This window comes from Nerophis ophidion, linkage group LG07 (assembly GCF_033978795.1).
Source record: "Nerophis ophidion isolate RoL-2023_Sa linkage group LG07, RoL_Noph_v1.0, whole genome shotgun sequence".
Classification (NCBI taxonomy): domain Eukaryota; kingdom Metazoa; phylum Chordata; class Actinopteri; order Syngnathiformes; family Syngnathidae; genus Nerophis; species Nerophis ophidion.
The window spans coordinates 49,626,814-49,643,885 of NC_084617.1; the positions used below are offsets into that span (position 1 = coordinate 49,626,814).

At 37.8% G+C, this 17,072-nt stretch overlaps 1 protein-coding gene across 5 annotated transcripts in view; it reads right to left on the reverse strand.

Moving 5' to 3' along the window:
• Positions 1-17,072, reverse strand: part of LOC133556406 (DNA repair protein XRCC4-like) — a 92,859-nt gene that overhangs the window by 30,314 nt on the left and 45,473 nt on the right. For all 5 annotated transcript variants that reach the window (XM_061906315.1, XM_061906314.1, XM_061906313.1 and 2 more), the window contains exons 4-5: positions 5,687-5,853; positions 5,122-5,274 (exon numbers count right to left, since the gene is read on the reverse strand). In XM_061906315.1, coding sequence (XP_061762299.1) covers positions 5,122-5,274; positions 5,687-5,853 — 320 coding nt within the window. The remainder of the gene's footprint in view (positions 1-5,121; positions 5,275-5,686; positions 5,854-17,072) is intronic.

Consider the following 17,072-nt stretch of genomic DNA (forward strand, 5'->3'; position numbering starts at 1 on the left):
TTGGGCAAGTGGTCCTGACTTCTCTAGGTCTATGCAGCAGGAATACAATTAATAACATAGTTAAAATATTTGCTTGCTTGATCTTGCTGGGATTTTAAGACACAAAACATTGTGTCAATATTGCACACTCAACACATGTTATTTTTATATTCACTACAGCACATGTGTCAAAATCAAGGCCTGGGTGTCATCAATTTATGTGGCCCACCAAAGCCTGGAAAAAATATGTGTCAATAAAGTATTATACTCAAATATCTGCTTGCATTAATATTTTGAAGCAAAATATCCATCAAATTGTACACTATAAACATGACAATAGATTTTACAAAAACAAACTGGCAGCTGAGTTGCCCAAATGTTACCTTAACTGTGGTACTTGTTCCTTTTACATTAATGTAGTAAAAACACCTTAAATGTTGTGATTAAATTCTGGCCACTGAGCTGCCAAACAATGTAAACATTTATTTTTATAGTGTACATACAAACCCCGTTTCCATATGAGTTGGGAAATTGTGTTAGATGTAAATATAAACAAAATACAATGATTTGCAAATCATTTTCAACCCATATTTAGTTGAATATGCTACAAAGACAACATATTTGATGTTCAAACTGATAAACTTTTTTTTTGTTTTTGCAAATAATCATTACCTTTAGAATTTGATGCCAGCAACACGTGACAAAGAAGTTGGGAAATGTGGCAATAAATACTGATAAAATTGAGAAATGTTCATCAAACACTTATTTGGAACATCCCACAGGTGTGCAGGCTAATTGGGAACATGTGGGTGCCATGATTGGGTATAAAAACAGCTTCCCAAAAAATGCTCAGTCTTTCACAAGAAAGGGCGGAGCGAGGTACACCCCTTTGTCCACAACTGCGTGAGCAAATAGTCAAACAGTTTAGAACAACGTTTCTCACAGTGCAATTGCAAGAAATTTATGGATTTCAACATCTACGGTCCATAATACCATCAAAAGGTTCGGAGAATCATGAGAAATCACTCCACATAAGCGGCATGGCCGGAAACCAACATTGAATGACCATGACCTTCGACCCCTCAGACGGCACTGTATCAAAAACTGACACCAATATCTAAAGGATATCACCACATGGGCTCAGTAAAACTTCAGAAAACCACTGTCACTAAATACAGTTCGTCGCTACATCTATAAGTGTAAGTTAAAGCTCTACTATGCAAAGCGAAAGCCATTTATCAACAACATCCAGAAATGCCGCCAGCTTCTCTGGGCCCGAGATCATCTAAAATGGACTGATGCAAAGTGGAAACGTGTTCTGTGGTCTGACGAGTCCACATTTCAAATTGTTTTTGGAAATATTCGACATCGTGTCATCCGGACCAAATGGGAAGCGAACCATCCAGACTGTTATCAACGCAAAATTCAAAAGTCAGCATCTGTGATGGTATGGGTGTGCATTAGTGCCCAAGGCATGGGTAACTTACACATCAGTGAAGTAACCATTAATGCTGGACAGTACATATATAGATGCCCTCCAAGCGCCATACTTTTCATGGACGCCCCTGCTTATTTCAACAAGACAATGCCAAGCCACATTCAGTACGTGTTACAACAGCGTGGCTTCGTATAAAAAGAGTGCGGGTACTTTCCTGGCCTGCCTGCAGTCCAGACCTGTCTCCCATCGAAAATGTGTGGTGCATTATGAAGCGTAAAATACGACAGCGGAGACCCCGGACTGTTGAACGACTGAAGCTCTACATACAACAAGAATGGGAAAGATTTCCACTTTCAAAGCTTCAACAATTAGTTTCCTCTGATCCCAAACGTTTATGGAGTGTTGTTAAAAGAAAAAGTGATGTAACAAAGTGGTGAACATGCCCTTTCCCAACTACTTTGGCACGTGTTGCAGCCATGAAAATCTAAGTTAATTATTTTTGCAAAAAAAAAAAATAACGTTTATGAGTTTGAACATCAAATATATTGTCTTTGTGGTGCATTCAATTGAATATTGGTTGAAATGGATTAGCAAATCATTGTATTCCGTTTATATTTACATCTAACACAATTTACCAACTCATATAGAATAAGGGGTTTGTACAAATATGCACACTACTGAAATCTAATGCATAACCATTTGTGTAATAAGATCATGAAGCCAATCCATACATCCATATTTATTTACAAACGACCCTCTGAAGGTAGCCATAACTGCGATGTGGCTCTCAATGAAAATTACATTGACACCCATGCACCATAGGGAGTGTCAAGTCATCGACAAACTAAACACTGACATCCTGAGGTGTGATGAGGAAAACAATTCCAGTTTTTTTGCATGGAATAATTACATGTATATACAAAACCTAAAACCAGTGAAGTTGGCGCGTTGTGTAAATCATAAATAAAAATGTAATACAATGATTTGCAAATCCCTTTCAACCTATATTCAATTGAATAGACTGCAAAGACAAGATACTTAACATTCGAACTGGTAAACTTTGTTATTTTTTTCAAATATTAAATCATTTGGAATTTGATGTCTGCAACATGTTTTAAAACAGCTGGCACGAGTCACAAAAAAGACTGAGATAGTTGAGGAATGCTCATCAAACACTTATTTGGAACATCCCACAGGTGAACAGGCTAATTGGGAACAGGTGGATGCCATGATTGGGTATAAAAGCAGCTTCCATGAAATGCTCAGTTATTCACAAACCAGGATGGGGTGTGGGTCACCACTTTGTGAACAAATGCGTGATCAAATTGTCCAACAGTTTTAGAAAAACATTTCTCAACAAGCTATTGCAAGGAATTTAGGGATTTCACCATCTCCGGTTCGTAATAAAATCAAAAGGTTAAGTTAATCAGGAGAAATCACTGCACGTAATCCACAAGGCTGAAAACAAACATTGAATGCCCGTGACATTCGATCCCTCAGGCGGTACCGCATCAAAAATCGACATCAGTGTGTAAAAGATATCCCCACGTGAGCTCTGGAAAGCCATTCATCAACAACACCCAGAACCGCCGTCGGCTTCGCAGTGCCCAAGCTCATCTAAGATTCAAAGTGGAAAAGTGTTCTGTGGTCTGACCAGTCCATATTTCAAAATTGTTTTTAAAAACTGTGGACGTTGTTTCCTTCCGACCAAAGAGAAAAATTATTATCTGGACTGTTCAAAGTTCAAAAGACAGCATCTGTGATGGTATGGGGGTGTATTAGTGCCCAAGGCATGGGTAACTTACACATTTGTGAAGTACCTATTAATGCTGAACAGTACATACAGGTTTTGGAGCAACATATGTCACCATCCAAGCAACGTCTTTTTCATGGACGCCCCTGCTTATTTCAGCAAGACAGGGCCAAGCCACATTCTGCACGTGTTACAAAAGCGTGGCTTCGTAATAAAAGAGTGCGGGTACTAGACTGGCCTGCCTGTAGTCCAGACCAGTCTCCCGTTGAAAATATGTGGCGCATTATGAAGCGTAAAATACAACAATGAAGACCCTGGACTGTTAAACAACTTAAGCTGTATATCAATCAAGAATGGCTAATAATTCTAACTGAAAAGCTTCAAAAATTGGTCTCCTCTGTTTCCAAATGTTTACTTAGTGTTGTTAAAAGGAAAGGCCATGTAACACGGTGGTAAAAATGCCCCTGTGCCAACTTTTTTCAATGTGTTCCTGTCATTAAATGATATAAGTTAATGATTATTTGCAAAAAAAACTAGGTTTCTCAGTTCGAACATTGAATATCTTGTCTTTGCAGTCTATTCAATTGAAAATAAGTTGAAAAGCATTTGCAAATCATTGTATTCTGTTTTTATTTACGATTTACATAATGTGCCAACTTCACTGGTTTTAGGTTTTGTATATATATATATATATATATATACATATATATATATATATATATACATATATATATATATATATATATATACATATATAAATATATACATATATATATATATATATATATATATATATATATATATATATATATATATATATATATATATTAGGGCTGCGAATCTTTGGGTGTCCCACGATTCGATTCAATATCTTCGTCTTGGGGTTGCGATTCGATAATATATCGATTTTTTCGATTCAACGCGGTTCTCGATTCAAAAACGATATTTTTCCGATTCAAAACGATTCTGTATTCATTTAATACATAGGATTTCAGCAGGATCTACCCCAGTCTGCTGACATACTAGCAGAGTAGTAGATTTTCTTTAAAAAGCTTTTATAATTGTAAAGGACAATGTTTTATCAACTGATTGCAATAATGTAAATTTGTTTTAACTATTAAACGAACCAAAAATATGACTTATTTTATCTTTGTGAAAACGTTGGACAGAGTGTGTTGTCAAGCTTATTAGATGCGATGCAAGTGTAAGCCACTGTGACACTATTGATATGTCGATGAGGGATTTTTAATCACTGCTATGCTGAAATTATAACTAATATTGAGATAGGCGCGAGCGCCCCCCGCGACCCCAAAGGGAATAAGCGGTAGAAAATGGATGGATGGATGGATTGATACTTTTGTTGATGATATTCATTTTTGTTTCACTACTTTTGATTTGTTCTGTGTTGTGTTTGTGTCTCCACTCAATTGCTCTTATTGCAGTTCTGAGTGTTGCTGGGTCAGGTTTGGTTTTGGAATTGGATTGCATTGTTATGGAATTGCTGTGTAGTGGTTTGTTGGATTGATAAAAAAAATTTTTTTTTTAAAAATGACAAAAAAAAAAAAAAAAAATCGATTTAAAAAAAAAAGAGAATCGATTCTGAATCGCACAACGTATTCGATTCGATTCATTTTTGAATCAATTTGTTTCCACACCCCTAATATATATATATATATATATATATATATATATATATATATATATATATATGTGTATACATACACTCACACACATACATATATAAATATGTTATATTAATGTTATTGTACAGTTATCTTGTATTTAACAATGAGCAAGCTCATTGTTCATTTAAGCTTTTACAAAAAAAAAACAATCCCTTCCTTAAATCAGCGGGGTTTTGTGAGAAACTCTTAAGGGACCTTGTAGCTATGAGCAAAAAATGTTTAGTATATGTCTGGAATCAGTGGGAGATTTGTCGTCTCCAGCTGACCTTTGTTTCCTGTGAAAGTTGGCGGTCGATTGGAGCTGTCGCAGGGAATCTTGTAGGCTTTTGATCTTGGCCTTCTTCTCATTTAGCACCAAGACAAAATAGGAGTAAAGCTCATTTTCCATCGTCTCCTTATCCTGAACATGCTTCTCAAGCCTAGTGACACAAAAATGTACACACAAACATCAGCATACATTACATATTTGGAATATACTTTTTTGTCTGACTAGCACCACAGTCATTTGCACAGAAGATTCATGAAGGCGGCTAAAGTCAAGCACCAGTCCCTATATCTACCTAGATAAACAACTGCGCAGAAAGTTCCAGGTCTAAGAAATCACAAGTCAAGTTTGAACTGTGGGTGTAACCTTCAATACTCATAGGGGCGACCGGTGATGATGTCATACCGGGAGACTGCTGTGCATAAAAACAACTGGCAGGGAACGCAAATAAGCATCGAGTTTGTAAGCAAACAACTCTAACCGTTAACGAATATTATTCATATTCCGTCAGGGTGTTGACATTTGAAGGCTACAAGCAAAAAACAAGAGTCCCTCCTCAAACTTACTCCTGAAGTATGTGCTCATGCTCCTCTTTCAGTTTATGGTTCTCCTCCAACAGCAGCAAGTTGTGTTTCTGCAGGTTGGTATTGCATTTGAGCGACTGCCCTATCATCTCCCGGGTCAACTGTAATGGGTGTGGAGCAGGCTGAAGCTTCAAAGAACCCAAGAGCACCTGAAAAGGGGAATAGAGAAAACACGACTTGTAGTTATGGCGATAGAGCTAGTCATACTGGCTCTCGGCCCTCAAAACGCCACTTATGTACACAGCTTACGTACTACGTGTGCAACCTCCATTACCCTGTGCATGAACCAAGTCTTCTCAACAAGGAAACTGTCAAATCTAAGACTCTCAGCTAAAAGCGTCTCCTTTTTAGGAACATAGAGGAAATTACCAAAGAGAAAACATCTGTCACTTGAGAAAAAAAACAAACTAAGATAAGCATTTAAAATTTGCATGTCAGTTTCAGCAAACATTAGCACTTGTGTGCCATCTCAAGATGCTCTGCAGGACGAAGGCGCAACACGCCATGACATCACATTTCCTCTGAAGTGTGAGACTGTATGCGATGATGAGGTGTTTTCGTCTGTCTGGGAGAAATACAGGAGGGATTCATTGCTTACCCGCTGAACTGGGAGAGTCAACACGGAGTTTCCTCTCAGTTCGCTTCTCGCCCAACACATTTTGATTCGAAAACAGACGACGGGTGTTGTGAAAAATTGCTCATTTGGCTCATATGAAGCCACCATGCCTGTAGGAACGTCAATGAAATTGTAGATTTTTCAAGCCGTTTTGGTCCCCTTTTTTTCTCATGCAAATTGCATCTGCATTGAAAACAGACTTCAAGGTTAAAGCAATTGAAAGTCATTTTTTTGTGTTTGGATGTAATGCTAGATAGTTCTGTTTTTTTCTTGTTTTTATAGTGTGTTTGTTAAATAAACTTATTTCAATAAGCGCACAAGGCAGGCATGATAAAAATGATTAAAAAAAAGTATATATATATACTTTTTTTTATTTTATTTTATTTATTTATTTATTTTTTTTACAATTATTTTTAACATGGCTGTGCAGCACTTTGGAAACGTTATTGTTGTTTAAATGTGCTATATAAATAAAGTGGATTGGATTGGATTGAAAATTCAGGAAAAAGCTGACGGGGTGGTTGTTAATTGTAAGTTAAAAAGACGCTCTCAATAATATACCCTTTCAATCTTAAAGCAAGCAATAATGCACTCTAAAAAGTGACAAACCTATAAACTGCCAAAAGATGGGGAGAGACAATCGTTCCACACAAACAATGTTAATGGTGTCAAATCCAGTGGCAGGCCGTGCGTTTCCCAACTAGGCATTCAGTGATGTCAAACTTCAATAATTACCCTTTAAACTAACATAATTGATGTCACCACATGACCATTGCTGTAGAACTACTATACAAGAACACATTTACGCATTACTGTTCATTGAATCACCTCAACAGTGTACAAAACGGGTTATTTTCTGGCGCATTTAAAAAATAATTAAAAACGCATAAGCAATTAAAACAAATCTCATGTGGTACTGTCATATTTAAAAAAATACAAAAAACATATTAAAGGCACTAAAATTGGCCCTAGTGTGTGAATGTGAGTGTGAATGTTGTCTGTCTATCTGTGTTGGCCCTGCGATGAGGTGGCGACTTGTCCAGGGTGTACCCCGCCTCCGCCCGATTGTAGCTGAGATAGGCGCCAGCGCCCCCCGCGACCCCGAAAGGGAATAAGCGGTAGAAAATGGATGGATGGATGGATATTAAAGGTGAAAAAATAAAATATTTGTACTCACAATTTATAGCACCTATTCGACGTCGTACAAGCCAGTGATACCCCTCGTCATCGGCATATTCTAGTGCAGTGGTTCTCAACCTTTTTTCAGTAATGTACCCCCTATAAACATTTTTTTAATTCAAGTACCCCTTAATCAGAGCAAAGCATTTTTGGTTGAAAAAAAGAGATAAAGAAGTAAAATGCAGCACTATGTCATCAGTTTCTGATTTTTTAAATTGTATAACAGTGCAAAATATTGCTCATTTGTAGTGGTCTTTCTTGAACTATTTGGAAAAAAGATATAAGAATAACTAAAAACTTGTTGAAAAATAAACAAGTGATTCAATTATAAATAAAGATTTCTACACATAGAAGTAATCATCAACTTAAAGTACCCTCTTTGGGGATTGTAATAGAGATCCATTTGGATTCATTAACTTAATTATAAACATTTCTTCACAAAAAAAGAAATCTTTAACATCAATATTTATGGAACATCCAATCATCCATCCATCCATCCATTTTCTACCGCTAATGCCCTATGGGGTCGCGAGGGGCGCTGGTGCCTATCTCAGCTACAAACGGGCGGAAGGCGGAGTACACCCTGGACAAGTTGCCACCTCATCGCAGTATTTATGGATCATGTCCACAAAAAATCTAGCTGTCAACACTGAATATTGTATTGTTGTATTTCTTTTTCACAGTTTATGAACTTACATTCACATTTTGTTGAAGTATTATTCAATAAATATATTTATAAAGGATTTTTGAATTGCTGCTATTTTTAGAATATTAAAAAAAAAATCTCACGTACCCCTTGGCATACCTTCAAGTACCCCCAGCGGTACGCGTACCCCCATTTGAGAACCACGGTTCTAGTGGAATAGAACAGCTGAACTAGCTTCCGGGGTTGGACGACATCGTCTCACAAGATGTAGTTTCTCTTTAAATATCCTTCTTGAGAATGGCATTGCAAATATATATTAAAGTTAAAGTAAAGTACCAATGACTGTCACACACACACACGAAGTGTGGCAAAATTTTTCTCTGCATTTGACCCATCACCCTTGATCACCCCCTGGGATTTGAGGGGAGCAGTGGGCAGCAGCGGTGGCCGGGCCCGGGAATCATTTTTGGTGATTTAAGACCCAATTCCAACCCTTAATCTGCCACCTAATCAACGTTTTGTCCTCCTTCTCTGTTATACCGGTCTGGCTACGGCGTAGCACTTCCCGCTTCCTGCTAAAATGAAACTTGTGATTGGATACTCACTTTGGAATGACAAGTGGGTATCCAATCACAGTCTTGTTAACATCAGGCTACTTAGATAGGCTACCGTCAACAACTTGTGATCTGATTGGCTATCACAACTGTCTCTCAACTCTATGTGTTCTCAAATTCATCCCCTAACGGTCCCGATGAGTGTCCAATCACAGGACGCGTAAATGTCGCGTTCAATGTGAGGCCATCAAGAAGTCCTTACTGACAACAACTCGTGATCTGATAGGCTATTGCAATTATCTATCAACTCTATGTCCCTGTTCGCTTACAGTGCACGGACGCCCATGACTTCTGGTTATGTTAGGCCAGCAGAGAAGGCCTTGCTGGCCCTGACGGCACACCACTGGTCAAATCCTTCCTACAAAACAAATCAGTATAGGCTAAAGAAAATATTTGAAAAAGAACACAAACACAATAAATAAACAAAACAGTATTACTGTTTAGCATAATAGCAACAATTTTTGCCTACACTTAGGGCCTGATTTAATAAGATCCTAATACTAGCATGTGCTAACAAGAAATAGGGTGTACTACTAGTGGGCAAGATGCATGCAATCTACTAACACTGTGTGTGCAATTGAAGAGTGGTGCATATTGCCTTTTTTAAAAGACTTTTTAAATGTACTATACGGGTCTTTCATCACGGAGACACGCGACCATTTATGCACATTCATGTTATCATGCTCCTACCTGAGGCGTTATGCTTTGTTTTCAACATGCAGGAGACATGAACCACTTTTTATGGGCATTTTAGAAGCAGTCAGACTCGTGCAGTGTATCTACAGTAAATGTTTAATTTTTTTTAAGCTGTGAAAGTGTGTGTGCTCATAGAAGAGAGGCTGCACGGATGTGCTTAAAACCCAAAAAATGCATACTTCAAGATATTTTTTCGATGCGAAAAAACGAACGGAATTAATGACCACAGAGAGAGGTTTTGAAGATCAGTATATATTTTGCATATTAATGACGCAAAATAATTTGCACACCTTATTCTGCTCATTTAACAGACACAATCCACTTTGCACACATTTAGTAGATTAGCTTTGCCTATCAGGTTTGCATGTGTTTTAGTACACGCAAACCTTTAGTAATTCAGACCCTTAGTCTGTCAATACTTCTTCTGGGTACACTTGTTTGTCTTTTGTCATACCATTTAAGCTAAATCATACCAGTTAGGCTAAAACGCTCTCTAGTTATGTGCAAAAGAAACATAATGTGACCAAAAGCACAAGAGAGTTCCAGTTGACATTCTTCTTAGTTGTAGCTGTCTTCTAATCCAGTGGTTCTCAAATGGGGGTACGCGTACCCCTGGGGGTACTTGAAGGTATGCCAAAGGGTACGTGAGATTTTTTAAAAATATTGTAAAAATAGCAACAATTCAAAAATCCTTTATAAATATATTTATTGATTAATACTTCAACAAAATATGAATTTAAGTTCATAAACTGTGAAAAGAAATGCAACAATGCAATATTCAGTGTTGACAGCTAGATTTTCTGTGGAAATGTTCCAAAAATATTGATGTTAAATATTTTTTTTTTTGTGAAGAAATGTTTAGAATTATGTTGATGAATCCAGATGGATCTCTATTACAATCCCCAAAGAGGGCACTTTAAGTTGATGATTACTTCTATGTGTAGAAATCTTTATTTATAATTGAATCACTTGTTTATTTTTCAACAAGTTTTTATATTTTTTTCCAAATAGTTCAAGAAAGAACACTACAAATGAGCAATATTTTGCACGGTTAAACAATTTAATGAATCAGAAACTGATGACATAGTGCTGTGTTTTACTTCTTTATCTCTTTTTTTCAACCAAAAATGTTTTGCTCTGATTAGGGGTTACTTGAATTTAAAAATTGTTCACAGGGCGTACATCACTAAAAAAAAGGTTGAGAACCACTGTTCTAATCTAATGTGAATCGCAGAAGTAGTTTGAATTCTTCGTCAGTCCAGACAAGAGACTCGGGTTTCTTGCATACGTTTGAAATTATCTTCGTCTTGTGTTTGGTGTGTAGTGAAACACAACCAACTTTGGGCCTGATGTATTAAAGGTTTGCCTGTACTACAAAACGTACAAACTTGATAGCACACACAAAGCTGATCTTCTAAACTTGTCTGCAGATGGTTGTGTTTCTCAAAGAAGCTGTTTCCACCTTTTTTGAGTAAAAACATTTAAATCAAAAAGTCCAACAAAAACACCACCAGCTAGTTTATGTTGCCGTTAGTGGTTTAACAGAACACATTTAATAAATAATTTTCTGTGTTTGTCACAATTAGAAGTTAAACTTTGTTTAAAAGGCATTGATTGTACAAACCCCGTTTCCATATGAGTTGGGAAATTGTGTTAGATGTAAATATTAATGGAGTACAATGATTTGCAAATGTTTTTCAACCCATATTCAATTAAATGCATTCAAAAGACAAGATATTAGATGCTTTAACTCATAAACTTTATTTTTTTTTTGCAAATAATAATTAACTTAGAATTTCATGGCTGCAACACATGCCAAAGTAGTTGGGAAAGGGCATGTTCACCACTTCTGTTACATCACCTTTCCTTTTAACAACACTCAATAAACGTTTGGGAATTGAGGTAACTAATTGTTGAAGCTTTGAAAGTGGAATTCTTTCCCATTCTTGTTTTATGTAGAGCTTCAGTCGTTCAACAGTCCGGGGTCTCTGCTGTCGTATTTTACACTTCATAATGTGCCACACATTTTCGATGGGAGACAGGTCTGGACTGCAGGCAGGCCAGGAGAGTACCCGCATTCTTTTTTTAAGAAGCCACGCTGTTGTAAGACGTGCTGAATGTGGCTTGGCATTGTCTTGTTGAAATAAGCAGGGGCGTCCATGAAAAAGACGGCGCTTAGATGGCAGCATATGTTATTCCAAAACCTGTATGTACCTTTCAGTATTAATGGCGTCTTCACAGATGTGTAAGTTACCCATGCTTTGGGCACTAATGCACCCCCATACCATCACAGATGCTGGCATTTGAACTCTGCGTCGATAACAGTCTGCATGGTTCGCTTCCCCTTTGGTCCGGATGACACGATGTCGTATATTTCCAAAAACAATTTGAAATGTGGACTCGTCAGACCACAGAACACGTTTCCACTTTGCATCAGTCCATCTTAGATGATCTCGGGCCCAGAGAAGCCTGCAGCGCTTCTGGATGTTGTTGATAAATGGCTTTCGCTCTGCATAGTAGAGCTTTAACTTGCACTTACAGATGTAGCGACCAACTGTATTTAATGACAGGGGTTTTCTGAAGTGTTCCTGAGCCCATGTGGTGATATCCTTTAGAGATTGGTGTCAGTTTTTGATACAGTGCCGTCTGAGGGATCGAAGGTCACGGTCTTTCAATGTTGGTTTCCGGCCATGCCGCTTACCTTGAGAGATTTCTCCACACTCTCTGAACCTTTTGATGATATTATGGACTGTAGATGTTGAAATCCCTAAATTTCTTGCAATTGAGCTCTGAGAAACGTTGTTCTCAAAATGTTTGACTATTTGCTAAGGCAGTTGTGGACAAAGGGGTGTACCTCACCCCATCCTTACTTGTGAAACACTGAGCATTTTTTGGGAAGCTGTTTTTATGCCCAATCATGGCACCCACCAGTTCCCAATTAGCCTGCACACCTGTGGGATGTTCCAAATAAGTTTTTGATGAGCATTCCTCAACTTTATCAGTATTTATTTCCACCTTTCCCAACTTCTTTGTCACATGTTGTTGGTATCAAATTTTAAAGTTGATGATTATTTGCAAAAAAAAAAGGATCAGTTTGAACATAAAATATGTTGTCTTTGTAGCATATTCAACTGAATATGGGTTTAAAAGGATTTGCAAATCATTGTATTATGTTTATATTTACATCTAACACAATTTCCCAACTCATATGGAAAAAGGGTTTGTATTTTATTTTTAATGTGTGTACAAGTTATATATTTCGCAAGTTTGAAGGCAGCGCGAAAGAGAGCGTGTGCGCTGTAAAGTCAGACAATAGACAAAAAATCATCTTTGCTGTGTATGTATGTAGTCATATTTGGACTATCATTTATAAACATTTTTTTTTAGCAATATCATTGTATGATGATATAAATTAAGGATTAAGAGCCTGATTAAAAAACAATTTATGTGACTTGTTCTGGTATCTGCTTGAGGTTTTTTATTTTTTATTTTATTGGCGTTAGTTTTTCTCATATTTATGATATTTTGATATAAAACGTCTTGCAACATACATTTTAAGTATTCTTGCATTAATTTTAATTCATTCATTTCCCTCGACATTACAACTCGGATGCCTCCCGGAGCGCACTTTCGACAAGGTAAAAATTGGTTCTGTGTACTAAATTGTACGACAGAATATCTGTCAGATTGTGTCTGTCTTGAACCTCAAGATGCAGAGATGGCAGGCAGAGATAGCAGCTTGATTGGCAACTGCAAACAGGTGTGCCAGGCTGCCAATCTGGGACAGATGAGGGAAAAGAGCACTCAGGGAGACATGCAGGAAATGGAACTAAAATAAGAGCGCTGACAGAAAGTAATTCTAAAACACAGACACACAGGAAAACCCAAACATAACCAAACTGTCAGTAACAATTCTGACAGTAGCCCCCCTTCCTATAACGGATACCAGACATTTCAGGTTTAACAAAAAGTTCAAAACCAAGAGAGGGTGGAGGGAAGAATGGCGGAGGGTCGCCAAACTCCGCCCCTGCCTCAAAAGGCCGACCAACAGTCCAGGCCATGTATCCCCGCAACCAGTGAGTGAGAGTCAGGTGGCGAAGTGGGCGAACATGGAACGGACACTCTCTTGGCCAATGAGGAGGAGGCAGGTGGGTGTTTGATGCCTGCTTGTGCGGCAGGTAAGCTGGAGGTCGCGGAGGCGACTCCTTGACAAGCACCGACGATGGGCCCGTGGGACGGCCCGCCGGAGAAGCTAACAGACGACAGGGATGGGTGGAATAAAGCTTGAAAGGGGGAAAAAATTGCTTCGTTGTGGCCATCAGTGCCAAAATCTTGTCAAGCCTCTTTGAAATCTCCGCGGGATTCGCCTAGGATATGTGATTTGCGCTCCATATTCTACCACATAACGCGAAACAACACAGGTTTGACCGTTGGAGTGTATGATTTTACGAATGTGGAAACCAGTAGTAAACACATATTATTATAGTTTGGACACACTGTGAAGTGCATTGTATGTGGTTGTCAGTAGATCAGGCCCTTTATGTGCATAAGCTCTTTTTTCTTCTAAAGTGTTGGTGTGTGATGCTCTGTGTCTGTGTCCATCCACAGCACCACCTGTAGGTAGGGCATATATATTGCATTACTTTAAACCACCAGGGATCTGTTCACGTTTGGACTATTTATTGATTTGACACGTGCGTGGAGGCTATTTTCTTTTCAACACCCTTAAAAAAACATGAGTTAAAAGACCCTAAAGAGCTTTGAGTAGTTACATGATTAAAGGATGCACGCCTCAGCCACCTCATACTAATTGCATACTTTTATTTGCTTTCTTCCGTTGAGATCGTGTGCCGGATTTCCGTCTTCCTGCAACAGTTTTCTTCGCACGCTCAACCACACGCCAATGCACTGGCCGCAATGTAATGGGAAACCAGAAGGAGATGAGGTGCTAAATCATAACTGGGCTGTGTCAAGGTTTCAGACTGACTGTAATAAAGCTACCATTTTCAAAAGCTCTCATAAAATACTTGTCATGTTTGTCCAAGGCCAATGTTGCCCTGGCAGAACACAGCTGTTTCCCCTTCCACTGGTGAACACGTTATCAAGAGTGGACATTCGATTACCAATGCTCCTGCAAGTTTAAAACTGTCTCAATTTATCTTCTTTGGGGCCCTTTTTCTCCAAAATGTTAAGAAACTTTGAGTTCCTAGTAACTGTAGCTCCTGGACCTACAGGCTACTGTAGATCTGTGTGGTTTGTGTTTACGAGGTGTTACATGGTTCATGCCAGGGGTAGTTAATACAAATCAGGCTGATGCCGTCTGGAGGATGGATACAGAATCTCTATGTTGATGCCATGTGAATAAACAGACAATAGTAGGTCAGATTTATTTGACTAATGTGTAACGAAATAGAAAGCAATAAGATACAAAACTCTTACAAGCACTCACGGTAACGGTAGTCATGACCCCAGGATGCGGAGACAGGAGACAGTGTCCAGTTAAAAATGGATTTATTACAAAAATCAAGGAGATAGTGCATCAGGGAAGTGCACAGGAAGCATAGGGAAAGCTATGCAGTTACAAAGCAAACCAAGAAAATGACATGTAAACTCCACTGATTAGTGATCAGAGGCCGGTGAGTCTCCTGATTACTAATCAGGGGCAGGTGAGGAGAATAGTGCTCTGCAGAGGTGGGTAGTAACGCGCTACATTTACTCCGTTACATTTACTTGAGTAACTTTTGGGATAAATTGTACTTCTACGAGTAGTTTTTATGCAACATACTTTTACTTTTACTTTAATATATTTATAGAGAAGAAACACTACTTTTACTCTGCTCCATTTATCTACATTCAGCTCGCTACTCGCTACTTTTTTTTATCGATCTATTAATGTTTGTTTTGGTTAATGACAGAGCTTCAAAGTAGAATCTACGCATGCCTGCGTTTCACCAATCACATGCAGTCACTGGTGACGTTGGACCAATCAAACTGAGCCAGGCGGTCACATGACCCGACTTAAACAAGTTGAAAAACGTATTGGGGTGTAACCATTTAGTGGTAAATTGTACGGAATATGTACTGTACTGTGCAATCTAATAATAAAAGTTTCAATCGATCAATCAAAAGTGTAAAGGAAAAAAGACACTTTATTTCAACCGTACTTCCCGTCAAAAGCCTAAAGACTGATCGCACAGTTCCTGTCTTCACAATAAAAGTGCCGCTCCATCGCGCCTGCGCTAACAAAATAAGAGTCTCCGAAAGCCAGCGCAAACAAGCTAGCAAGCTATAGAGTTTGCCGCCAATGTATTTCTTGTAAAGTGTATAAAAACGAATATGGAAGCTGGACAGATAAGATGCCAAAAACCAACGACTTTCATGTGGTATTAGACAGAAAAGAGGAACTTTTTTTCTTCTCCACTTGAAAACGTGGATGTCTGATTCCAATCAATGCAAGTCATCAGAATCAGGTAATACACCAACTCATATTCTTGTCTTCATGAAAGATAGGAATCTATGTTAAACATGCATGTATATTCATTAAAACACCTTCAACATGTGAACAAAAACGGCAAAATAAATAAATATAAATTATATACTGTATATATAAATGTATGTATATATATATATATATATACATACATATATATATATATATGTATATATATATATATATATTTGATATGTGTGTGTATAAATGATTTGTGTGTGTATGTATGATATGTGTGTGTGTATAAATGATATGTGTGTATGTATATGTATATATGAGGTAGATCACCTCGACTTGGTCATTTATTAAGTAATTGATAAACGTTGAAAAACCCTTTGGGGTGTTACCATTTAGTGGTCAATTGTACGGAATATGTACTGTACTGTACAATCTACTAATACAAGTTTTAATCAATCAATCAATCAAATGAATGAATGCATACTGAGGCTATGGTGCTGTTAAGTTATTGTGGCTCAATGTGCCATTTTTTAATTTTATTTTAATGTACTATTATTTAATATATATTATTGTTTTAGTTGCTTAAGAGATATTCCTGGCTCTGAATTTGCTCATTGCATTTTTTATGTTTTTGTGCATTATTTGTTGCCGTAATCAGGTTATTCATCAGTTACTCAGTACTTGAGTAGTTTTTCACAACATACTTTTTACTTTTACTCAAGTAAATATTTGGGTGACTACTCCTTACTTTTACTTGAGTAATAAATCTCTAAAGTAACAGTACTCTTACTTGAGTACAATTTCTGGCTAATCTACCCACCTCTGGTGCTCTGAAGCAGGGGTAAAGTCACTGCAGCACAAAACACAAAACAGTAAGTAGAACAAGAAGTAACAGTGCTAGACAGGAAGAAACACTAAACCATAATGTAAAACTATATAAAACCATCTCCTCAGTGATTACGCTGAGCGTTTTAACACTTGAATGCGCCGTTGTGAGTGGCGATCAGACTGCTGTGTTCAGAGTTCAACTGCTTCCGCAATGTTTTTGTCACCACTATATCATGACATAGAATACATATCCTTGTTTACCCAGAATACCAACATTTTCTGATTGGACAAATACTTGTGCCACAAAGCTCCGGCAAAATTTGGCAAGTTAACACTCGACA